Genomic DNA, 23,769 nt, shown 5'->3' with positions numbered 1-23,769 from the left:
GGTTGCTTTCTGTAGCATTAAAAAACAGGATTGCAAAGGATGACATCAAATCTATAAAATAAAAAGGATTATAGCCCAGTGCGAATTATACGCAGGGTTTTGTTTGTTTGTTTGGTTGCTAGCCACCAGGAAACAATCCACAGCTAAAACAAATATGTATTTGTTCAACGTGTCAATTTATGGGACAACTATGAAATAGAACTGGAAAGACATGGATCAATAAACAATATAAACAACATAAAAATGATGTGTAAATTGAATAGGATCTGGCATAAACGTTTGTGACTTGTAAATTTGATACATGATTGTATATACCGTATTTTCCACACTATAAGGCGCACCTAAAAGCCTTAATTTTTATAAAAAGCTGATGGTGCGCCTTATAATCAGGTGCGCCTTATATATGGATCAATATTGAGATTGGGATTCGTAGATGGGGAATGAAATGATAAAGTAAGCTTTACCTGTTTCTTTTGTGTGTTTACACTTGAACAAGGTTGTTCATATTGACATTGAGTTATTATGCTGTTGGGAATTTAGTTATTCAAATTATTATTGTTATTACTTTGAGTATTACTATATTGTAATTGAAAAAGTTTTAAAATGTCATTAATTTAGGATGCGCCTTATAATCCGGTGCGCCTTATAGTGCAGAAAATACGGTACATTGTATGTATGAATTATGTGTTTATATGTATATTTACTCTGTTGTATTGTGTGTTGTTTTGAAAATATCTATTTTCTATAAATATGTTGGTGCTAAAAATACATGCACGTTCAGTCTGTTGAAGATGGGATGTTGCTGTTAGCGGGCAAATTAAAAAAAAAAAAAACTTTCTGCATGTTTTACCACTTTCCATCGCCTGAAAATGACATCAGTCGCCCCAGGCGCACATTCTTTGAAGAAATAATTTTCACGTGAATTTATAGCATCGAGACACTTGCACATACATCAGCACGCTAAAAAAATTGATATTTTGATGAAAACCTTTTCAAAAATCTTTCAGACATTCAAAGCATGAGTCATCCCAACGCTAGGTCGAAAGGTCATAGGTACACGCACAAAAGCCTATCTGTCATCGTCATTTTTCAAGCCTTGAGTGGCATTGACATTTCCACTTTAATCCAAGATGCAAAATTGTATGCGGCTGACTCAATGTTTACCGGAGGCAAAGACTTTGGGACTCCAAAACAGGAGGATGTAACAAACTAACTACCAGGCACATTCCCAGTAAAGGTCACCTGCCACATAAATTGGCTCATTTTGCCACTCTTCGCTATTCCATAAATACAGCCGCGGATCCGGGTTATCATTTGCCTTTACGACGGCAACAGGGAAGCAATTTTAGCAGATGATTCGCAGATAGCGGAGGTAGATGCGCAAGCTTTTTCCAACCACCCCCATCACACCTTTAAGGCTTCAAAGATTGCACGTCTGGATCTCAGCGGGAGGCAGCGATTGCTGACCGGCCGCCGTGATTACCTTGGCAACATTTTTCCGGGAATTGTCAGACGGGTCCGACTCTTTCTTTGCTCCATTAGCTTTGACTTGTGGAGCTGACCCCCTGCTGTGTCTAGACTAGACTGAGGCAAAGTCAAAGCGAGTGCATCTGGGACAGGTGGGCTTTGTTTGCAGGGCATTACAAGAACAAAGTAAATAGCTAACGGTTGGTTGGTTTGGTTGGGTTTTTTTTTTTTTGCAAATGCAATGCATACAAAGAAAAGCAAAGATTGGATCAGAGGATACAGTAAATACGACCACAGTGATAGAAATTATGCTTGGATTTGCTCCCTGTTGTCTGATACTGCCCCCTGCTGTTCATGCTTTGCAGCAGTTTGTATACAAGCCAGTCAATGAGGATTTCTATACGGCATTTATCTATTTTTAAAATTCAAGAGAAAACCCTATTAAAATACTATATTTGACTATTTCCAGCAGTAAGAACTTAATACTGTCACAATCGTCACGTGGACAATTTGGCCACTTGCCAATGAATGAAATCTCTCCATATACGGAAATCAGGTCAGCTATGTGCCTTGTGCACATCTTCAAAATTGACAGCAACTGGACAATGTTTTTGAAGATATTCATTAAACATGAAAATCTACACATTTAGACAAAATATATGTTTCTACAGCTGAGCATGGCTTAAGTTTATTCTTCCTTCAAATCGGTTTATAGTCAACTTCGGTGGCATAAAAAGATGTCCACACGTGATCATTTGAAAACATTTATTTCAGAAATGGCAAAACATTCATAAATACGGAGCAGCTCACATTTACAATAAGCCAACGTTCCGTCGCCTTGTTCTCTTGCGGGAAAAATATAGAGGGGCAGACCGGCAAATCCGGCAAAGCAGCTTTTGTGACAAAAATAAGTGAAATGTTCATTCCCACCTTGCAGCAACATGTCAATGCCGCATGTCTATGAGGTTATTTGATGAACAAAGTATATCACTAACCAAACTTGTGGCTTTTTCTTCGGAGTTCAACCAAGTATACAAAATAAAAACACAAGGCAGGAAACTTGAACAGAAAGATTTGTAGAGAAAGACAGCAAACGTGTAGAAGTCCTTTTTTCCCTCCTTCAAGTGAGACGATTTTTTTTTCTCGTTATTTGACAACCCCAGTGTTCGCTAAATTTCAAAATCACCCTTTTCAGTCCACGTCAGGATCCTCCCACGTTTCAAGATAGGGCAGCACCACACAAGAGCTTTGTAATCCAACAGCATGATGACTGCTACGGTTTGTTAGTTTTTTTTCTCACTTTTGGTTGGGCAGGGGGCGTCTGAAGAGCAGGATGTGCGGCTCTGTTGGGTGGAAAAAGAAGAAGTGGGAGCGGGGACACTTAAAAATCGGTTGTGTAAAAGGTAGTAAATCTATTCACCGATCTACACTAGCCTATATTGACACAAATATATATGAAGTGCATTTGTAGGTCAGAAATTTAAAACAATCAAATGAGAATCAAGCAGTAACAAAGTAAGCCCTCGCTACAATGGCGAAATTCACAAGGACACCTGCATGACTTACCTTTATACAGATACTGACACTATCAGGAATAGCAGTTGAATCATCGGTGATAAATGTTCTTCAAATTCTTCATGTTCGATCCAAAATAGTATCGGGGGCGCGGATCACAAATGAAAGTATACACTGTATATTATTTTTAGGCCATGTAATATAGCCTTCGTGCCATTTTGACATGGAATAAGAACATTTAACTTTTTTTTTGTTATATATTATTTAATTCAATCCATGTTTCATAGTTTCAAGTATCTGATCCTTGGTAATTTTCATAAGTACATCTCGCGTCATTTAAATATTAAATATGTACACTGTATATTATACATCAGGGTATTTTGTAAAAACATTTTTTTTTCAAGTGGGAAAACTCAACTGTACCTGAACCTACCTTGTTCATTCAAAAGCATTCATTCATAGATCTTAAGACTTCTTTAGCCAAGATAATGATGTCAGCAAAATATATGAACAACCATAACAGATTAACAGTCCTTTACTAGATGCGAGAGTGTGCTCAGGAACATTTGTTTTTTTTAGCATGTGCTACAAATATTTACATTGTCATTCCTGAAGATACAGTATGTGGGTGTTACCTGGCTGGTGGATCATGTAGTGCACCCATCCTTGACTCTGTTGCACACCCAGGTTCCGCCATTCGGTCTCTGTCATCAAATGAGTTTTTGGCACACGCTTGGCTATATCTTTGGGTAGCATAACATGTCTACAGGAAAAAAATGAAGGGGGGGGGGGGGGGGGGGGCAACAATGTTATTTCATTGATTTTAACACTTCGTTAATGCATAAGTACAAGTTAACATGCAGACACAATTACAAGCCACATATACCTGTATTCATATTTTTCATCGTCATATTTATCCGAGTAGTAGATCTGTTTTTGAGACATGGTGACAACCTAGGAGGGTGGAGAGGGGAAAAACGTCAGACAGCTTTGTGGCGCCCCTTACAAACAAACAAAACCAGTACTTATTTATCTAACTAACGAGTAAGTCAATTTTAAGCTGTTGAGCGTAACAAAAACGCTGTTTGTCATTTGGCTAGGTCGGCTAGCAGGCTAAGCTAACCTCGCGAATTCGAATGACCTCTTTTACACGGTAGAATAGGAAAACAAAGGACTACAGTATTGTCATACGAGATGAGAAAAACACATGTTACCTATTATTGTCCTTGAAAATGTAGAATGGATTTATCCGGCTTTATTTTTATTTTTAAGAGCGCGACGACAATGCAGCCTTCGTTTCCCACTGAAAATATGGTGACGAGCGCCCGCTTTTCACCATTCAAATAGCAATGGGCTCTTCTGATTGGCTGAAGCGACTGGGAAACCTCTGCTTCTATTGGTCCAATTGGAGCGTCGCGGAGAGATGAAGTTTTCAACAGCGCCGATCAAAACTAATCGACGTGTCAACGTGGTGGCCATGTTTGAAGGGGCAAGTTGACGTGCTCATTTCATTATTTTTCAATCAGGATTGAAATGCGATGTCATTATTAAAAATTTAAGAAGACAGTTACCCGTGAAAGTTACACAGTTTATCATTATTTTGCCATCTAAATACGGACTTTTGTACGAATTTGTACTGCTGTTTCTGTTTGTTGTGCTGCATTTTCCAAAATGGATGGACACAAACCGTTAACATGTTTTTTTTAATCAAACAGCGTATTTATTGTTTGTTTCTTTCGTGTTGTTGTCGGGTTCTATACATTTGCGCCTGAAAAATATCTTTGAATTGCTGACTTTCGGTGAGTGTACAATTTGTTCAACTACTTACTCTCGAAATATGTTTATGAACAAAAAATGCAATCTAACGTGCGTTTTAAATGCACTGTATGTCAAATTACATATTAAAACGCATCATATATAACAAATGTTATTTTACATGCACTGCATTGTAAACCTTTAACGCGATGAAATACAAAGAGATGCCCAAGCAACTGCACAGGAAGTCCTTCCTCCCCATGTCAAATATAGCCGCACGGACGTGTCCTTGAGCAGTTGGTCCACGTCTGCTTCTCGCGTGTATAAATACATGCTCTCGCTGCCATTTACGCTTTAAGTTTGTATTGCGAAGATCTTTAGGTCGACATCACCTGTTAGGCATCAATCAAAGCTAATATGTTAGTCACTTTCGCCGGATTCTGATTCCCACGTTTGATTGGTGGAATGCACCAAAAAAGGCACGTTAGATTAAGTCCTATTGGTTGAGAAGCATTTTTGTGCCGATTGGTGAAAACTGACCTACACGCGTGCGTTCACGTGAGTCCATCCGAAATACGATTGGTCGAGAGGCTTTGGGGGACTGTCGTGACGCAGATCAGAATTCCTGAAGTTCCCAAGTTGGAGGGAACCATCCGTGGATAAAAAGTGGACATTCGGCTGTGGAAAATACTGCCAAGCTGCGTGGGGTAAAAATGTGTCGTGTGTGTTTATTGTGGCTGCATCGGAGGCGTTTGTGACCCGTGATTAGCCGCGAGCGAAGGCGGAAGTGATTTCGCATCCTTTGTTTACCATCACGAGAATGTCGAACGTGCTCCCCTTACTTTTAATTTAATATTTGAACACGTACAAATGCCAACATTAATCGCATTTTACCTCTATTTCCCCTTGACGCGGGGCGAAAACCGTGACCTCACCCCTGCGATTGTTATTTTACTGTTATATCGCCGCTACCACGACAAATCATGGACATAAAAGCAAATTCGTCATTCCTACGTTATCATATTATAATGGAAGCCTGTCGTAATAACGCAACATAGATTGCGCGTTAATCCCGTCTTTAATGCGTGCGCATCATGGCTGTTATCGTCCGTGCGATGAGCGTCCGTTGTTGTTTTTCATCCACAGTACTAGTCTGCGTTCCTCTCGTCAATTTTTTGCACGATTTGAAACTGGTGTCTTCTGCAGGAATCTGAAAAAAGACATAGTTTCCACTGTGCTGTGCCAAGAGGCGCCTAAAGGTGGCAATGTCGGACCACAGCAGCAGCACTGGCAGCAGTGGCTCGTCCACTAACAGCTGGACGCTCCTCTCCCCAGAGGCAAGACAACAAAACAAGCAAAATGTAAGCAACCATATGTGGCAGATGTTCATTTCCTCTTTGTCTCTTCTTCCACAGGAAGCCGCTGCGGAGAACGCGGCGACGCTGGATGATGGCACGGAGAGCCTGGGCGATGCACCCAGCTTGTCGGAAGACATGGCGGCAGGTCGGAAAAGTAGGGTTAAAACGATGTTGGCTGCTATGTAACAATGTTGCAAAATGTGTGTTATTTACAGGTGTTGTTGAGGAGATCAAGCCCAGTGACATTCCAGCGGAGTGTGTCTTATCAGAGGAAGGCCATGAGGTTGGTACTCGGCATGCGCAAGCGTCAAATCCGGAAATGTGCAGCTGCCGCTGTAGAATAAACACTTTTTACTCGCTTGTTCTAAATATACACAATCAAGATCAATCACTATTTCCATGCTAGAAATGGAATATTTTTTCCCATAATGCCAATGGGTAACTCATAAAACTGAAATCATACTGGTATCTGAAAGTAAACTAGTTTGTTTTTAAAAAAAAATGAAACCCATTTAAACAAGTTCATCATTGCCAGGTGTGTCAAGAGACCGCCCCAGAGTGCGGTGACGGCGCCACGCCTTGCTGCCCTCTCCCCGAGCAGCTCGTGGCGCCTGACCCAGAGAGCCAGGCCCCCATCATTCACGACATCGTGACCAGCTCGCCCAGCGACAATGAGCATCTGGGTGTGTCTTACGTCTCAAGCATCGATTTCGGGGTGCCGCGAGATGTCGCCGAGCCCGAAGAGACCCTTGGGGGCACCGAGGAACCAGAACCAGTTCCCGATACGGTCATCCCCGCTGAGGACGTTGCCGCCGCGGAGCCTGTTTTGCAGGAGGACACCGACGTCAACCAAGAGCAGCCAGAACCACCGGAGGCACCCGCCCCAACTGATGATGTCATAGAACCAGAGAGCATCGGTTCCATCCAGGAAGAGGAGGAGGGGACATCTGAGCTCGAGATGAATGAGGAGCAAGTTGAAGGTATTTTTCAGACACCAAATTTCACCCCTTTAATATAGTCTGCACACCCTTTTTGAAATGTGTGGTTTATGTCATGAAAGAATGATGACAATGGAAAATGTTCCTCCCCCAAAAAAATGGTATGTAATAAGGGACAAATGTTTACTTTAAAATTACGGTCACACCTTTTCTACCTTAACTGTAAAAAATTGTATGATTTTAAATATTTCATATTGTATTTGTAATTGGTACATTTTATTTTACGCGGTACAAAGTACATTTTGTACATTTTTTTTACAGTAAACGTAGAAAATGTGTTATCGACAACTTAGTTGTTGGTATTTTACCGTAAAAACAGCATTTAAGTCCTAGCGCCCTATTTTTGTAATGAGGTGATTTGGCAATGATTTATTTGGTATGGTATGCGGTGTGCCTCAAAATCAACTGGCTCCCATTATGCTCCCATCTATCCCTCTTAATGTTTCGCACCTGACTAGCACGGAAAGTCCAAATATGGCGGAAAATGGGAAAATAGATTGTAGACTGTACCAAAATGGGCTTTTGCACCTCCAACTTTTTACTTTATATACCGGTCAATGCCAAGGAATAGATCTTAGAATTTGAAAATATTTACCAATAAATGGATGTTTGATAAATGAAACTATCCAGTTAAAATCCATTTTTCATCAGTGGCTTTGAATGGCTTTTTCCAACTTTCTATTTTTCATTTTAACGCGCTGATTTAGAAGCCTCCGCAAGTTGCCACGGCGACGGACTCCGCAAGAGAGTGGTCCAGTTCGAATCAAAAGGCTCGGACGTGGAAGACGAGGATGAGGACGACGAGGATGACGAGATGGAGTTCAGGCTGCCCAAGAAGAAGAAGGCATGGTGGTCGGTGAACAAGTGCATTGTGGGAGCTGCTGTGCTGCTCTTTCTGGGCGCCCTATTCCTCTCCGGTGAGCCCCGTTCTCCCCAAAATATAAGAGGGAATACGATTATTTTAAAATGTACTCTAAAGATGTTAAAACATTTTGCATACATCTCCGGTTGACTGGATGAACAGGCTTGTCATGTGACCTGAATGCTAATGGTTGATGCATGACTAAAAGAGCAAACAAAATGTCCCACTGCTGTATTATGTATGAGAAATTTTGTAAGATGGCTTTTATGGTGCGTGTATGCAATGGAAAAATTGTCAATGCACTCTCAGGTTCGTGGATGACCGGCACATTTGACAAGATTTTTTTTTTTCTTCTTCCCATGTTGACAGGTGACTTTGAAGTCAGCGACACAGAACAAAGCCAGGTCTGTTTGCGCGCTTCCTTTTTGTCACTTCCTACACACACAGCGGACACTACTGGGTACATAAAACATCCCGCGCAAGAGCTTTGATGTTTTTTGTTTTTTTTTACTACTACTCAGCCAGACTAGTCATTTCTGTCCACCGTAGTGAGCATTGGTTTTTAGTTTACTGCAGCTACCCTAGTGGGTCCTATTTTGCTCAGTAGAGGACATCCTGGCATTTCTAATTTCGGATGTAAACCGGTATCATTCGATAACGGACCAACGTCACGATCACCCTTGTGCGCTTAAATGTAAAAATGTCTTAAATGAATCCTTTGCCTCCCCCTCAGGGATCCACTGAAACTCCCGCCGATCCCGGCCTCTTTGTCGCAAACGAGATCGCCGCCGGTTAGTTTTTCAACGGCGGACTGTTCGTCTTAACCTGCGTTAAGATTTTCCTCATCCGCTTCTTTGCGATCCAGAGTTCAAAGCCGCATTGGACATGTTTGACACGGATGGCAGCGGCGACATCAGCAGCAAGGAGCTCTGCACTGTGATGAGGATGCTTGGCGAACACCCGTTGCGGAAGGAACTCAATGCCATCATTCTGGACGTGAAGGAGGATGGTGAGGAATTGAAATGGCTCATGGGAAGCTATCGTTGATATTAATCTGATTTGCATAATTGTTGATATTAATCTGAATCTGATTTGCATAATTGTATCTTGGATATCTGCATTGTGTTGTACTAAGAGTGGAAGCATGCTAATTTCCTGTTAGCATGTCAAGATTTTTACGTTGAATTTAAGCATTAGCGCTAGCTGTGTTTTTTTTAATGATAATTTTCTGTTAGCATATGAATGGAATTTCACAGATTGTATTTATGTATACCACTCCAAATGCTAACTTCCTGGTAGCATTTCAATTGGCTTTCCCTTTTGCTTTAGCAAGCAAAACATCTTGTGTTTAAATAAACAATGGCAGGAGTGGTGAAAGGTTTGAAGGCACTCTTTGAAGTTGATGCTAATCGTCTGTTAGCATATCAATGGGATTTCACATTGATGTTAGCTTAGCACTTTTGATGTTTTTAAAATGAAACATACAAATATGAAATCTGTAGTTTTTTTATATAGTCAAACTCCCTATCTGTAGTTTTTTATATGGTAAAACTCCCTATCAGCATTTAGGTGTCTTATTAAACCGAGTAGTGATCTAGTTCTACTGTCTTTTGTGGTTTTTAAAACCATTAGCATCAGCTAAAGATGCCAATGTGTTAGTCTAAAAAGTTGATTCAGAAATCCCAAAAAGTTCATCTTAATATTCTTATGCAGGCGTCAAGCGTCACTGGAAGAGCCATGAGAAGCAAGAGCAGAAACAAGACGTCAGCAAGCGATGGAGGCGAATGTGGGAGCACCTGGAGAAGATCCGGCGTGAGATCTCGGAGGGTGTGGAGCGCTTTGGCGAGAGGCGTAAGGTCGCGGACGACAAGTTCCGCAAAGACGAGAGGAAGGAGAAAGCGCAGAGGAGCCGCGACGAGTGGGAGACCAAGAAGTGGCTGCGCCGGCAGAACCGCCAGAACAGGAGGAAGCAAAAGCCGTGGCGCAGTCACCAGAAGCAGCACGCCACCGACCTGGCTAACTTCTGGCGTGTGCAGGAGCAGAAGTTACGGCCCCCCAGCCACTTCCGCGTCTGCGGCTCGGTGGAGGACTGCGCCGCCCAGGAGGGCCTCTTCCCCGTGGAGCTATCGGAATTCGAGGAGCTTCTGGAGGGCTACCTTGGCAAGCTTGAGGGTTTTCCCGAGGAGAGCAAGAACTTTCTCCGGTTGCGGATCACCATCTTCTTCAGCGACGGCGTGTATATACACAACCGCATGCAGTTCACCCATTTTGCCAAGGTCGTCGCCGAGATCCTGGAGGACATGGCGGACGTGGCCGAGGGCGCCGACGACGCCCTGGAGGAGGCCATGGAGGAGTTTGAGCGGGAAGCCCTGTGGAAATTTGCCGCCACGGAGCAACATTGAGCGAGGCCATCTCGGCGGACATCTAGTTGATGCCGGATCTGTGACTATCCCCCCCCACCCCCCCAACTCAAGACTATACAGTAATCCCACGCGACTAGGGAGCATCCTTGCCGCGAAGTGAAAATGCAGGAAAATAACTCCTTCACTGCCAGTCCAATTCAAATCGGAGACGTCTATAGGCGCTAATGGCAGTGAATGAGTTAAGTTGAACCCCCAAGCTTTGATTTTTGCCCATGTACAGAATATTTACGGTATAAATTAGATTGTTTTGCTTCACAACAAAAGATCGTAAATTTGTACACACGTTCAATTTGAAAATAAGGAATGACAGAACGCTAATGTAAGATAAAAGCGCTAAAATGCTATATTAGGGCATATCAGAAAGCACAAAAATGAATACGTTTACAGCTAGGTTGCGAGTATTTCAGCCGTCAGGTCCGCTTATGTCCTTATGTGGAATTTTCCCACACATTTTGATGAAACCCTTAAGCTATAACAGTCAACATGCTAACTACACAGCAAACAAGCATCGACAGGATTCAAGCGTATTGGGATCTGGCGCACAATGTTTACGATGGACAACACTCAACCAGTGTGTATAAGGTCAAAATAGTCATAAAATGGTCACTTTTTTTCAAATAAACAAGCTCCCTGTGCAGTAAGTTTGTATACTGTGGTGGTGATTGGTCACCACAATGTTAGCAGCACCTAGCAAAGGACCTAAGAGTGGACACTCACCTGATAGTAGTTTCCTGTGCAGTATTGAAAGTGATGTCTAGCAGATTGTGGCTCCACAATGTTGTGTGAAGCTATGCAAGCCAAAACAGCAGAACCTACCAAAGCACGGAAACAGAAAAGTTCCCCACAGTATTGAAGATTTGCTGTGCAGTATTAAGTTGCGTTTGACTTGTTTGTGGTCGCTCCACAATGTTGTGTGTTTCTCGAGTTCTCAGTATTGATGCAGGGTTGTTTACTAATGAATGGCATGTGTCCCGCAGGCAATTTCATTTTGAGCTGATTTTCATGGGGGTGGGCTTGTCATATTTGAGTTGTCCTTTTTATTTATTTAGTGGCGTAGCACTGCATATTTTATTTAAACGTTCAGCTCGCAGATGTGCCTTTTTATTGTGAACTTTCAGTTGGTCCCGCTTTATTCAATGGAATGTAACACGTCAGTATTTTGGGTTTTGGAACTTTTTGCTGTGTTGAGTTTATTGCATGTCTTTTACAGATTGCATCAAGATCTCCCCCAATTTTGTCCCGTGTTCAATAAATGCTCACCACAAAATAATCACTGAGCAGTTTCTTTTCCTTATCAATTACTATTTTTTGTTTGCTACCTTGCTAGCATAAAGTGTGTTCTGTACGTTGGCAGTTATTTATTACATATTACCAAACATGCTACAAGAAGTGAAGTGTATTTCTCAGCTTGCTCTTATTAGGTTTGTATACCTACAATTAGCATGTTAGCTATGTGGTTATTTGACTCATTTTAAGTAGAATATTGATTAAAATCCTAAAGTGATGAATTGTTTTATGTACCGCTATCCTGCTGTACATTTGAACTAGAATGGTGTATTGCTCTTACTCAGATGGTATTTTGCTAGGTTACTAAAGTGACAATTAGCTTGTTAGCATGTTATAAAAATGTGGCCATTTTGAGTAAATTAGTGCCTGACTAAAATCGATGTATTGCTTCTGGAACGTTTCTACTTTTATGTATGTTCGCATCGTTCTCATTCGAAATAGTAACTACAATATAAAATGTCAAATCTATTGATGTTTTCAGACTAGCTACTAGCATGTTAGCCTTTGATAATTATGACTCATCTCCAGTACAATTGTAACCACTTTCTTTCTGTTAGCATCTTAGCATCCAACTCTTAAATGGAGCGTTCCTGGGTACAAAAAGAATGTTAGCATGCTAGCAAGTTATCAGGCTAATCATCAGTATGTGTTAGAGTTGAAAATGTGAAATTTGTTGATAACATCTAGACTTTTTGTCAGCTTTCAGATGAAAGCATGTCTGCAAACTAAACAGTCGCCCGTCAAATGTGACGCAACAAGTTCCTAAGCAAAGAATGTCAATAATGACAAGACGACAGAACGGGGCTCACAGTCATTCTGATGAAACCGCCTGAGACGCTGATCATGTTTTGAATTCCCAAAGATGCAAATTTTTAGGCACAAGCAGCATACTGTATGAGCGAGCTGATGCAAGAGTTATCAGAATTACCTACATGGCTAAAAGATTAGTAGTGCTGCTGTTTTGGTTATCAAATGGTAAAAGTAAAATACGACATAAAATAATACATTTTCAAACAAAGCATGAATTTTAATGCCAAGAGAAGACATGATTTGAAACTCCTGCAGGTGCCACACCAATCAGGATGACCTCATAAGCGTGATGTTTTGTATAAACTCCATTCTGCTTCGACGGGCATGATCTCTCTGTCTTGTGTTTTCAGAACTGATGCTATCTGTCAATCCTTACATTAATGCATTCTGTCATCAGCATTTTTTTGCTGTTAAAGAGGGCATGTGGAGCGTTTTCCGCTGATTGCTGCATTTCTACATGGCATATAAATAAACGAGCATGATCGCGGCGACAAGAAAACGTACCTGCTCCTTGCACATCACACGGTATGGTATGTTTCATTTTTGTATTTCTATGACTTCGAGAGCTTACTTTGTTTTTTTTTGTTTTTTTTTGCAGTTGAAGCCAGCATGGAAGCCGCCATCTTGACTTTGGTTAGCCAGTTCAAGGCCTACGCGGGCAACGACGGGTCCGCTAGCACGCTCAGCCGGAACGAGTTCCACCAACTGGTCGCCTCGCAGCTGCCCAACTTTGTCAAGGTAACAAAGGCTAGCAACTTTAAAAGCATGATCACTTACCTTGTTCTCCTTTTTTGTTTTAACTTAAGTATCAGCGGCATGTATCGACTTCCTTTTTTGAAACCCGATACCTTGAATTGAAGCTGGTATTGGCCTTGTATTATTCCCATTTATTTATGTTCATTTTTTTTGTGTTTCTTTTTTCAGTCTGGCGAGCCGGACACAGTGGACCGCCTCATGTCTTCTCTGGACCAAAACTCAGACGGAGAGCTGACCTTCTGCGAGTTCTGGCAGCTGATTGGGAAACTGGCCGGGAAGCAGGGTGGTTTCGACGCGTAGGACACTTTTATTCCTGGTTAACCATTGGCCCCGATTAAAGGCTTCATTGTCTCTCCAGCTCCCTGTCATTCATTCACTGTACTCACAGCCTTGATTTAGTGGCCTGTTGTAATCCTACACACGGCGTATCTTGTTGCACCCGGCGGCCCAACCAAGCGTTAAGCAACGATACTTGCTAGCATGTTCACTAACTATATCCACCCTTGTGTTATTGTGTTCGCTATCGTGTCGAGATGACTTACATTTGTCTCATTTCCAAAACAGCTCAGATAAGACCGTTATCGAGTGAATTAATAATAAATTGTCAAACAGTAATCCACTCCAAATCGTGATAAACCACGAGTAATTCAGCCAATGGGATCTCGAGTGGGCTCACGCCATTGTACGGTAAAATTACTCCAATACAACGGAAATAATATGTAACATTTTTATATTAGTTATTTTTTAAAGGTATAAATTACTATTATAAGTTTCAAAAATTATTTTTTTAGTCAGCACACAGTAACTATAATATTGCAACGCTTTAAATGGGACGTGGCGATACGGCATACCAGCACTTCTCAATTTTAGCCTCTTGCTTCTCGTTATATATTTTTCACTTTGTAATACTCATACTACTCCTTCTATAATTTGGATAACGCAAAAAAAAACATAATTTGATTTTTTTTTTTAAACGCATTATGTCGTCATTGTATATAGGCACATGATTCGGTAGATTACCGCTAACGAGGTGCATTCAAATGCATTCAGACGTTTCAAAAAAAGTCATACCAATTATAGACATTTTTATTAATTAATTAACATATTTTTTCTGGACAATATTTCGTAATATAAAAATAAGAGGAATATTTAGCTTATGCTCTCATATTTGTACGTGAAATTTCTAAAATCCAAGTACCACATTTTGTCAACGACAAAGCATCGTACTGCATATGAATTTCTTTTAGCTATTTTTTTCACCGAGTAAAAAGAGCTTTGAAAACAGAAAAACATGAAGTCACTCAGGATGCTTCCACATCAAAAGCACGGGTGTATTTGAGTGTCCATCACACACACAAACACATGCTTACAAGCATGCGGACCCAAAGTAATTGCATGCCAAAATGAACTTTCATGATTTTTTATTTTTTTCCCAGTTGTTCCTCGATCCCTCCTCCCTTCCCTCTCTCTCTTTTTGTGTGCTCTTCCAGGTACACGCCCTTTCACTTGTCAGTGGGGGGAAAAAAGTTTGAAGGAAAGCAAAGAAAAAAAAGAAAAGAAAATCACGGAAGAGACTTTAGCAGTTGTACGAGTTTGGCAAGTTGCGTGGACTCGAGGCGGGAGTCGCTGCAGCAACACAGGGAGAAGAAAAGAAACTCCAAAAGCAACTTTTTGCGCACATTTGCACGCTTGGCCCAACGCTTTACGGTGAGTGGATTTATTTTGCGTGACTTCTTGGGGTTTAGTAAGTTTGGCTCATCGTTTCGTGCCACGTTTCGACTTCCAAAAAAAAAAAAAAACCCTCACTTCACGGCTTTTCGCTTTCGATGCCTTCGGATGCGTTCACTGACCATTTAAAAAGGGGAACCCACGGTTTTCAGTTTTATTTTATTTTTATTTTTTATTTTTCTCGCTTCCATTTTACAATTGTATTTCTTTCCGTGTTGGTAATTTGGTTCACTTTGCTATTGCTTACCCAGGGTGTTCATAGTGCGCGAAAAAACTTGCCATGAGTGATCTATTGGCGTTTTTCCGAGCTGTGTCCACCCACTCCGAGGGCAAGGGTGTGGAACCTGAGGCCCGCGGGCCATACTACACCAACAGCAACTTGTAGGCAGGCGGTTGGAAGAAGCGCAAATGAGCTGTAGGGCCCACTTGGAAATATATAAAATTGTAAATTAGATTAAAGAGCGCATAGTGTAACGATAAACAAGGTTTAGGAAAAGATTTGATGTTCAGGCATAAAATTTTGTTTCAAGAGAAAAGTCAATCTTACATAAATTGTCATAAATGACGACGTTAGTGTTAGGTGAGATTGTTTTATACCAAACCTCATCAACGCCCATATTTGGTATTCCTGCTTTGCACATCCTGGCCACCAGGGGGTAGTAAATTACAGCCATACATACCAAATGAAGAGTTTAACAACTAAGTGACACAGGAAACTGCAGTAAAAACATTTGTCGTGTTTTTCAGTGAAGATAAAGAATATATGCCTGCCGGTTTTGTTTTCGACCCTTTTTTTTGTGGACTAATCGTGCACTGTCCATCTCCCGTGACCATCCCCAGTTACAACCCCAACATGTTCTGGTGTTAATATTTGATGTTGTGAGTGTATTGTCGTAAGCACGGGCTCACCCGCTGACCGCGTTCGTCTAATGAGCGGGGAAAGGGGAAACCTCCAGTTGTAAGGCGTGTACATTTCACGGAGCGGGGCGCTGAGGAGTTTTGTTTTTTCAGGGCTTTTAGGACAAATAAGGCAGATTAGTTGAAGGCCATGACGCGGGATAGGTGATGCAAGCGTCACCGCAAGGCTGAAAAATTCATGAGAGAATGGACACACACGCATGTTTGTCTTTCTTTGGTCGTGTTTGGGCTCAGTTTGTAAAAGGCGTGTCACCGAGTGCCCTAAAAACACAGTTTTGGGAAGTACATTTTTTTTATGTATATGTCGCATACAAATATATGTGTTGCATTTTCACAAAACCAGATTTATGAGTTATTGACGAAATTACAAATTGTTGAGAGAGATTTCCACCTCCTTAAAGAGACAGTGTGTAAGATTTATACCGTTTTTCATTACGGGCAGCAGGAGGTGCTGCATTTACCTTTGTCCGTAGCTATAACAAACATGGCCGCCTCCGTAAAAGTGCCACACCCCTTGTGATATAATTTAATGATAAGTAGATCTATGATTATATTCAAAACATACTGTTGGTCATTAAGAACACATTCATTTGCAAGTTTTTGACATTTATAATCATTTAATTGATTCCTTTTTAAATGAAAAACGGTCTAAATCTTACACACTGTCCCTTTAAGGTGTCAATTTTCATTTCCCAGCAGCCAAAAGTTTCATAGTAGCCATAGTGAATGAAAATAAGGGATTAGTAGACGATGTGCACCATTGAAAATGGTTCTACAAATGTAGTATTTTTACATTAGAATTTTTTTACTTTAGTACATTTCAACTTTTTTTTTACATGAAGGAAAGATCAAGTTCAATTAGTACTCTGCTGTTACCATAAGTGATTTTTTTGACACCAGTATCTGTATTGAAATAGAGCGTACGAGTACTTTTAGCACTTCTGCTTGAAGGTGACAAAAAGCATTTTCATGCAAAAACACACAAACGACACGCAAACATTTGACAGCTCACACCCTGCTATGTAATTGCTTGCAGCTTGGAGTGCTGCTTGTTTGGCGCCACACTGGCTCCACTGGAGGATGGAAACAAATCAAGTTGCACAAAACTTGCAAGGACAGGGAGGACAGCGGGTCTTTAACATGCCAAAACGTTTTTTTTTTTTGTCTCTTTTGACTTGAACAAAGCAGCGGTCATGGCAAGTAATCTCATGTGGTCATCCCCAATGATGTTATATGTATGGTATTGCAGTTGTATGTACACGCCTACATTTGCTTCATATTCCAATCAATTTGCTCTTAATTTGAAAATAAAAACATACCATTCCTCTCAAGGATTTAAACGGTATTAAATCAGATTTGCCGATACCTGCAGTACCTCTATTAAAACCTCACTTGTACCACATTTGAGAACCGCTGCTTTTAAGTCATCCAATGCAATAGCTCCTCTTCAATACATAAACTCAGAAGAAAAAATGCTTTCCTTCATTTAAAAAAAAAATGTAAACAAACGAAAGCTCTATTTGCTTTAATTATTTTACTTTTTATCTCAAGAGAAACCGTTTTTCCTCTTATTTTTTCATGTATTTATTGACAATAAAGGCACGGTTGCGCTCCATTAAGCCTTCTCACCGTGCTAAGATGTGTTACGATTTTGCGGCATTTGAATCGCCGAGCCCAAAGACTCCAGAGTATGTCGCTTCGCTCTCGTGGCTTTGGGGCAAAAAGAAGAAGGAGCCGGCGGTTGGTGGGTCGGCTTGTAAATTCCAGCGCCGCAAAACAGCCGTGAATGGAATTCCTGCGAGGATAGGTCACCCCCACACACAAACGCACGCATGCTTTACATCTTCTGAGCCAGAGGGTAACAAAAGAGGAAGTGGACCAGCGAGCCAAATAAAAGTGCTAAATAAAATGTAAAAGTTTAGTATGCATGCATACCTTTTCTAGATACTTGGGGTTTTTTTCTTTAGGGAAAAAATTGTGGAAAAAACGCTTATCGCTCAAAAATATTCTTATTTATGTATTTTTGTTTAGATAACTTTATTGTGAAAGTTAAAAGGGATGCCAATCCCAATTTTGCACTTTGTTTAATTTGAGTTAAAAATTCAAATTCACCTGTTTTCATCCATCTTAGTGGGCGGCCATTTTGTCACTTACTGTTTACAGAAAATAACATCGCAGTTGTTTAGGGCACTAAACAAACTCTGATGCCCAGGTGAATGACAAAATGGCCGCCCCCAAGATTGAATTTGCTTAATTGATATTTCATATTTATTCATCAAAAGGATGTATTTAGACTAGTGAAGGCTTATTATTATTATTAAAAAAAATATTTGGGTTGACCTCCTTTAGTTATTTTTGTTTTAGTACATATAAGTCCCTCTAAAAAATGCCAGTTACATTTCAACTATGTTATTCTAGTTGAAGAAGTCCCATATTGGCCTTGAAAATAATCTTCATGCATACAAAAGGTCAGGAGAGCGTAAGGGAGAGTGGATCAGAGACAAGATGAGCACAGCGGGTAATTTGAAGCGACGGGCGGCGGCGGAAGCCTCATCAGATCAGATGACCTATCAAAGATCGCGGCGGTCATTGTGCCTCTCAATCACATACGTTCTGCCCTTCTCGTCACGTCACTATCACATCAAATGTTATTTTTTTTCCATTCGCGGCTCTTCGCCAAATCGAGCTAGCTAGCAAGCTTCGATACGTATCTCACCTGTCTTGCGTGTATGCGTGTGTTTATTGTCAGAGAGAGGAGTCATGGAGGAAGCCATTCAGACGGTGGTTAAGGTCTTCCTGAAGTCCGGAAAAGGGAAGGAGAGTTTGGGACCCAAAGACTTCCAGAATCTGGTCAAGAGCCAACTCAGCAACATCCTGACGGTCAGGAAACAAAGCAAAACAAAAATTCCTCAAAATGATCATTTTTCATCAGTTTTTTGTCCAATGTTCAAATTGTGCCTCATTTCATAGAGGTTTAAAGTGTACTTCCGGAGCTCGGACGGAAAAATATTTATGGTTCTCAGCAAAAGTGGCATCTAATCGATTACACTGGTTTTGTTAGATTAAGCTTGTAAGAGCGTATGGAAAAGTTCTACCGAAGATAAATGTAAGAATGTATATGTGCTTAATGAATAGATAATGAATTGCCTAGCGCTAAGCACCATAATTAGGTTAAAATGGGGGGTAACTTTCCACACAAGTCTGGGTATCCAGCTTTGGAAAGCAAAATAGTTGGGCAATGTCTGGTTTACATTTCAAAAAGAATGGACGTTCTTCTGTACTGTTGAAAAACTTACCGGATAGACAGCTGCTCAGGAGCGTGAGCATGCACACAATAATTAATCAAGCTTCTAATTTTTGTGGGCGACATATGTGGGTTAATCTGCTATCTAAGATAAGTAATTTAATAGTTTGAATTCCAATGCAATGTGACTGACCAATCAGTCCTGCCATTTTGATTCCACATCAGAGGCCCTTTCTGGATCATTTCTTCTTGACTTTCGTCAGAATCATTTATTTTAGCGATAAACAAAAAAATTGGACCACCAGATATTCATCAAACTTCATAAAATTCCTCCCTATACCCATCAAGACCTAAATTTGGGATCTCCGGGGGTACACTTTAAGATCGTTTTTTAGGCAAGACTGCAGATGTTATACCTTATGATTAATTGTGAGTTGTCTGTGCAGGACACTGAAAGCAAGGAGGCGGTTAATAACATGGGCAAGGGCCTAGACGCCAACAAGGATGGCAAAGTGGGCTTTGAGGAATATATGAAGTTGGTCGGGTACCTGGCCAAAGCCGTCAGCGAACAACGTTGCCGCTCCGACGCCCAGCCAGCCCAAAACGGCGGCGCGGAGAATGCCGCCCCGGAAAACGCAGCCACTAAAGTCGAAACCTTGGAAGCCACCGCAGATGGAAAGACAGAGGTGAAGGTGGACGTCAAGACTGAGGTAGAGGAGAAGAAGGAGAAGAAGGAGGTTGAGGTGACCTTACCAGGCATGAAGATGACCACACCGAGCGTGGGCGTGACCACACCGAGCGTGGGCGTGACCACACCGAGCGTGGGCGTGACCACACCAAGCGTGGGCGTGACCGCACCGAGCGTGGACGTGACCGCGCCCAGCGTGGACGTGACCGCGCCCAACGTGGACGTGACCGTGCCGAGCGTGGACGTGACCGCGCCCAGCGTGAACGTGTCCGCACCTGGGGTGGACATGTCCTCACCAAGCGTGGAAGTGACATCATCAAGTGTGGAAGTGGTGGTCAAAGAGGAAGTCACTGTGTCTGAGGAAACGGAAAAGATGGCCGAGGAACCGGCGGAGAAGAAGGCTGAGGATGAGACCGTGAAGAAGCCTGAGGAATCTGCCACCTCGTAGGGGACAATCAATCCATCCATCACACTTATGATAACAATACAAATAATAATAACTACACTACATCTACACACTAAGAGCCACCATAACACTAAAGGCCTAGATTTATGACAAATATATGACCACTAGATAGCTTACTTGATTAATGGAGCATCTCTCTGTAGTTAGCTACCTACTGAGCAAGCTAGCTTTCTTGATAGCTTTTTCTAGTGCCTACCTATCAAGCTGCCACTCTTACTTGCTTTCTTTTTATTTCTGATGCCAGAAAGATGGCAAATAAACTCACTACTTCACTAATGACCAACAAAAACAGTAGTCAGGAGTGTTTAGAAAAATATGACACATGTCAGCTGGCTCCCACTTGTCATATTAGCAAAAATCAAGCTAGCTTGCCAGACTTAGCTACCGTGTGTAGCTAATTACCAAACAAATTACCGTACCTGGCTATCTCACTAGCGTTGTAATGACGTGATTTTGCTTTTATCTATTTTAATTTTGACCATGACAGAATGATAGTAAGCTAGCGAGTTAGCTCACTATTTGGCTAGCATACCAACAAAAGTAATATCTAAATCTATGACATACTGTATATGACAAAGTAACATTAACAATTACAATACCATTTACGACTATGAATTATAAGCATTTGTGGTGTCAAATTCAGTACAATGACACCATGTGTACAACCACTACACTAAAGCGACCTAGCTAAATGACACACCACTGCTAGCATGTGCATGCGACTAATACCTCTTATTATGTGAAAATACAGGGGCGTTCATACCACCTTTGCTTGAAAGGGAATAGTTTGCACATATTCAGTCATCCTTGATGCTTCTAGTTGTTCTGTTTCTTGACATTCATGAATTTAATTCATTGAGGTTCACGCTTTTTAACGCTGATTTTGGCCTGACAATAAATCGTGTTGCCACTAACAGAACTCTGCATCACCTCCTTATTCCCTCCTTGGCCTCCGTCTTCTTCATCTTCTTTTTATATCCTCACTTCACCTGGAAGCGACATTAACCCCACCCCGCAGCCACAATTAGACACTAAGATCAGGTGTGCCGCTGAATTATTAAGACTCGAAGGGAATCCAAAACGATCCTTGTTGGTGGGGCAAGGTGGAAATAGTCCTGAGTGGAAAGAGAGTGAGGGTGAGTCCCCACAGATTTGGATTGTAGAAAATTACACGCGATAAGGATGATGACAAATCAACGAGATATAAAATTGGATAAATGCTTCTTTGGAGGCCAAAACTATCCCAGGTGGATTTAAGGTCATTGTAAATCCCCTGAGATTAAAACTATGAAATAATTGTTCATGCTGCTTTCAGGGGAACTGGGATGTTTGAAAGTTTCAGTGTCAAGAATTGATTTGACTCATTTTTCTTCCTTTTTTTCTGACGCAGCATTGAATATAACCACAAACGCTTAGTTTAAAATATGCAAAATTCCACTGTGGGTTTGCTTGAAAAACACTCCTACCACCCAGTCTTGTGTGTGTGTGTGTGTGTGTGTGTGTGTGTTTTATGTTTGTTTGTGGCCCTTAGTTAGTCTAAGACCCTGTTTGACCCGCCATTGGATCTCCACCCAGTCCAGATTAGACAACACACACCCTTGGGATACACACAGACACAATTTCCTGAAAGCCATCCCTTCCATCTTGTTTCTCTTGCACACTGGTGAACAAAAAAAAAAAAAAATCCTCCCAATATCACGAGTTGCAATGCGTTTGTATGTAAAACTTCCCTTCCTCCTCCCGTTTGTTAATTACGATTTAATGCTTTGTAAATTGTCGCATCGTCAATAATGCAGGCCTGAGGGAAAAGGGCTCACGTTGCACATACTGTCGGCCTTAACACCACTACCAGTAACACAACCACTACGACGTGCACAATGCAAAGTGCTCGGCAAATAAAAGTCATGTGCTCCTGGCACACCCATTGTAAATATTGTGCACTCTGTTCAGCGTTTATACACCCTTTTCTTTATATATATATATATCACAACGGTGACTAACATGTTGGGCATTTGGGGCTTCTTTATTATATATCTGCATATATATTAACCTGAATACAGTGAAACTCCGTTTTTTTTTTGTGCCCAAGATATGTTCCAGACCCACTAGCAATAATAAATAAATCCACAAAATAGACCAAATTTCTCTTTACACCTTCCACTCAAAATAAAACTCAGTTTAAATTAAAACTGAGGCTTTCATTAAAAAAGGTTAGTCAAAGTCTGCTAGCATAATGCTAGCATATATATTATATATTATATATTATATATTATATATATATTAAATATATATATTGAAAAAACGTCTTTGACGGGCTAAAAGAAATCAGTATAGCTGATGAAAATAGCGGGGGTTCACTGTACTTCTCTTTTCACGGTACTTCCTGTAACTAATAGCAACATATCAGTCCAGCTTCCTGTGTACATAAGGCATGAATGTGTGTGTGCTATGATCTTTGCAGGCTTTAAATGTGATCTTTGTTCCATTGTGGGGAAAAAAAAGGGAAAACTGGAGGGATGCTTTGTCAGTGAACCTCATACCTCAGCCTGAAAACATCTCATTTAGTCTTTTGTCGATTGCTTTTTGGTGAGCCGCGCCTTGATGCGCTAAGTCCACGCAGATGCCAAGAAAAGACGGCGAAGAAGAAAATGCAGCAGGGAGTGTTTTCGCAAACATCTCCCACACTCTAGATGGAAATGAAGATACGAAAGAATCCCAGAAAGATACTGTGCAGCCCTGTAATGTGTCAGACAGCAAATGCCAGAGTGTGTGTTTATACTGTCCCGTGCGTCGCTACGTTAGCTAGACTCTTATCAATCAATGCTTACTATGTAAAAGCTGTATCATTTTAACGCTTAATAAATGTGTTATCGCCGATGAATAATGAATAATAAACTGTGACAACCTAGCCCAACCACATTTGCTGTATGTGTCTCCTTGAGTCTGAGTCATACTAGTTATACATCCACAGAATGTAGACGTAGGATTCATACTAGAGTACTGTAACGATACATTGGATGCTTGGAGACGTAGAAAGACACAATATACTGTACATGGATAAATGCATAATAGAAGGATATTTGATACATAGGCATATATACATGATACATTGAATGATATTGTGATTGATACTTGGATGAAAAATACTCGTGTGAGTCATCCATACATAAATAGATACAGTGGTCAATAAATGGATAAATTTAGGATTCATGCCTGTTATTGTGGTAATTTAGTATGATTTTGTAGAAAGTTTGACATTTTTTGACAAAAAGTTATAAAAACAGCTTTTCTGCGATGCATGAGGTTTGTTAGTAAAAAAAAAGAAACTAAAATACTGTAAAATACAGATCAATTAAATATAATGGAGTATTTGTTTAAACTAAAGAAAGTATTAAATTAATTAAAAATAAAATTATTTGTCTGATATTACAAATTGTAAGCAAAACGAATTGATGAATAGCTAGCTAGCTTAGAGTCCAAATTTTGTTGAAAAA

At 40.9% G+C, this 23,769-nt stretch overlaps 4 protein-coding genes across 7 annotated transcripts; 3 read left to right on the top strand and 1 right to left on the bottom strand.

Moving 5' to 3' along the window:
- Positions 1-2,218: 2,218 nt before the first annotated feature.
- On the bottom strand, positions 2,219-5,272 carry cks1b (CDC28 protein kinase regulatory subunit 1B). 3 transcript variants are annotated; one of them, XM_088404856.1, is made up of 4 exons: positions 4,919-5,272; positions 3,869-3,936; positions 3,618-3,745; positions 2,219-2,810 (listed from the first exon to the last, which is right to left on the bottom strand). In XM_088404856.1, the coding sequence occupies exons 1-4, from the start codon at positions 4,997-4,999 to the stop codon at positions 2,764-2,766; spliced, it is 324 nt and encodes a 107-aa protein (XP_088260982.1). In that variant the 5' UTR covers positions 5,000-5,272; the 3' UTR covers positions 2,219-2,763. The 3 variants fall into 3 exon arrangements, with proteins under 3 accessions (XP_088260982.1, XP_088260983.1, XP_088260984.1); XM_088404857.1 differs by having other exon boundaries at positions 4,937-5,272; XM_088404858.1 differs by lacking the exon at positions 4,919-5,272 and adding an exon at positions 4,197-4,552.
- pbxip1a (pre-B-cell leukemia homeobox interacting protein 1a) lies at positions 5,094-11,648 on the top strand. Of its 2 annotated transcripts, XM_088404853.1 has the most exons (10): positions 5,094-5,444; positions 5,944-6,074; positions 6,153-6,240; positions 6,311-6,378; positions 6,631-7,075; positions 7,801-8,010; positions 8,325-8,359; positions 8,689-8,746; positions 8,821-8,964; positions 9,669-11,648. In XM_088404853.1, exons 2-10 carry the CDS (start codon positions 6,003-6,005, stop codon positions 10,355-10,357), a joined length of 1,809 nt encoding a protein of 602 aa, XP_088260979.1. In that variant the 5' UTR covers positions 5,094-5,444; positions 5,944-6,002; the 3' UTR covers positions 10,358-11,648. The 2 variants fall into 2 exon arrangements, with proteins under 2 accessions (XP_088260979.1, XP_088260980.1); XM_088404854.1 differs by having other exon boundaries at positions 5,094-6,074.
- A 1,195-nt stretch (positions 11,649-12,843) lies between these two features.
- On the top strand, positions 12,844-13,588 carry s100a11 (S100 calcium binding protein A11). The gene is made up of 3 exons (XM_088405196.1): positions 12,844-13,000; positions 13,074-13,213; positions 13,400-13,588. Exons 2-3 carry the CDS (start codon positions 13,085-13,087, stop codon positions 13,529-13,531), a joined length of 261 nt encoding a protein of 86 aa, XP_088261322.1. The 5' UTR covers positions 12,844-13,000; positions 13,074-13,084; the 3' UTR covers positions 13,532-13,588.
- A 1,164-nt stretch (positions 13,589-14,752) lies between these two features.
- Positions 14,753-23,194, top strand: s100u (S100 calcium binding protein U). Its single transcript, XM_088404705.1, has 3 exons — positions 14,753-14,938; positions 18,627-18,757; positions 19,568-23,194. Exons 2-3 carry the CDS (start codon positions 18,638-18,640, stop codon positions 20,255-20,257), a joined length of 810 nt encoding a protein of 269 aa, XP_088260831.1. The 5' UTR covers positions 14,753-14,938; positions 18,627-18,637; the 3' UTR covers positions 20,258-23,194.
- Positions 23,195-23,769: the final 575 nt, after the last annotated feature.

The sequence above is a fragment of the Hippichthys cyanospilos genome, chromosome 21, assembly GCF_059441005.1.
Source record: "Hippichthys cyanospilos isolate Australia breed blue-spotted pipefish chromosome 21, RoL_Hcya_1.0, whole genome shotgun sequence".
NCBI lineage: Eukaryota > Metazoa > Chordata > Actinopteri > Syngnathiformes > Syngnathidae > Hippichthys > Hippichthys cyanospilos.
Note: the sequence above shows the minus strand (reverse complement) of the source record. Positions and strands in the feature narration are given on the sequence as shown.

Excerpts from the sequence above, each read along its gene's own strand:
- s100u (XM_088404705.1), top strand. The coding sequence starts at position 18,638 with ATGGAGGAAGCCATTCAGACGGTGGTTAAGGTCTTCCTGAAGTCCGGA. Across the intron at positions 18,758-19,567 it reads AACTCAGCAACATCCTGACG|GACACTGAAAGCAAGGAGGC; the intron begins GTCAGGAAACAA and ends TTGTCTGTGCAG.
- s100a11 (XM_088405196.1), top strand. The coding sequence starts at position 13,085 with ATGGAAGCCGCCATCTTGACTTTGGTTAGCCAGTTCAAGGCCTACGCG. Across the intron at positions 13,214-13,399 it reads AGCTGCCCAACTTTGTCAAG|TCTGGCGAGCCGGACACAGT; the intron begins GTAACAAAGGCT and ends TTCTTTTTTCAG.
- cks1b (XM_088404856.1), bottom strand. The coding sequence starts at position 4,999 with ATGGGGAGGAAGGACTTCCTGTGCAGTTGCTTGGGCATCTCTTTGTAT. Across the intron at positions 3,937-4,918 it reads AGGTTTACAATGCAGTGCAT|GTTGTCACCATGTCTCAAAA; the intron begins GTAAAATAACAT and ends CCACCCTCCTAG. Across the intron at positions 3,746-3,868 it reads GATGAAAAATATGAATACAG|ACATGTTATGCTACCCAAAG; the intron begins GTATATGTGGCT and ends TTTTTCCTGTAG.
- pbxip1a (XM_088404853.1), top strand. The coding sequence starts at position 6,003 with ATGTCGGACCACAGCAGCAGCACTGGCAGCAGTGGCTCGTCCACTAAC. Across the intron at positions 8,011-8,324 it reads GGGCGCCCTATTCCTCTCCG|GTGACTTTGAAGTCAGCGAC; the intron begins GTGAGCCCCGTT and ends CCATGTTGACAG. Across the intron at positions 8,360-8,688 it reads GCGACACAGAACAAAGCCAG|GGATCCACTGAAACTCCCGC; the intron begins GTCTGTTTGCGC and ends CCTCCCCCTCAG.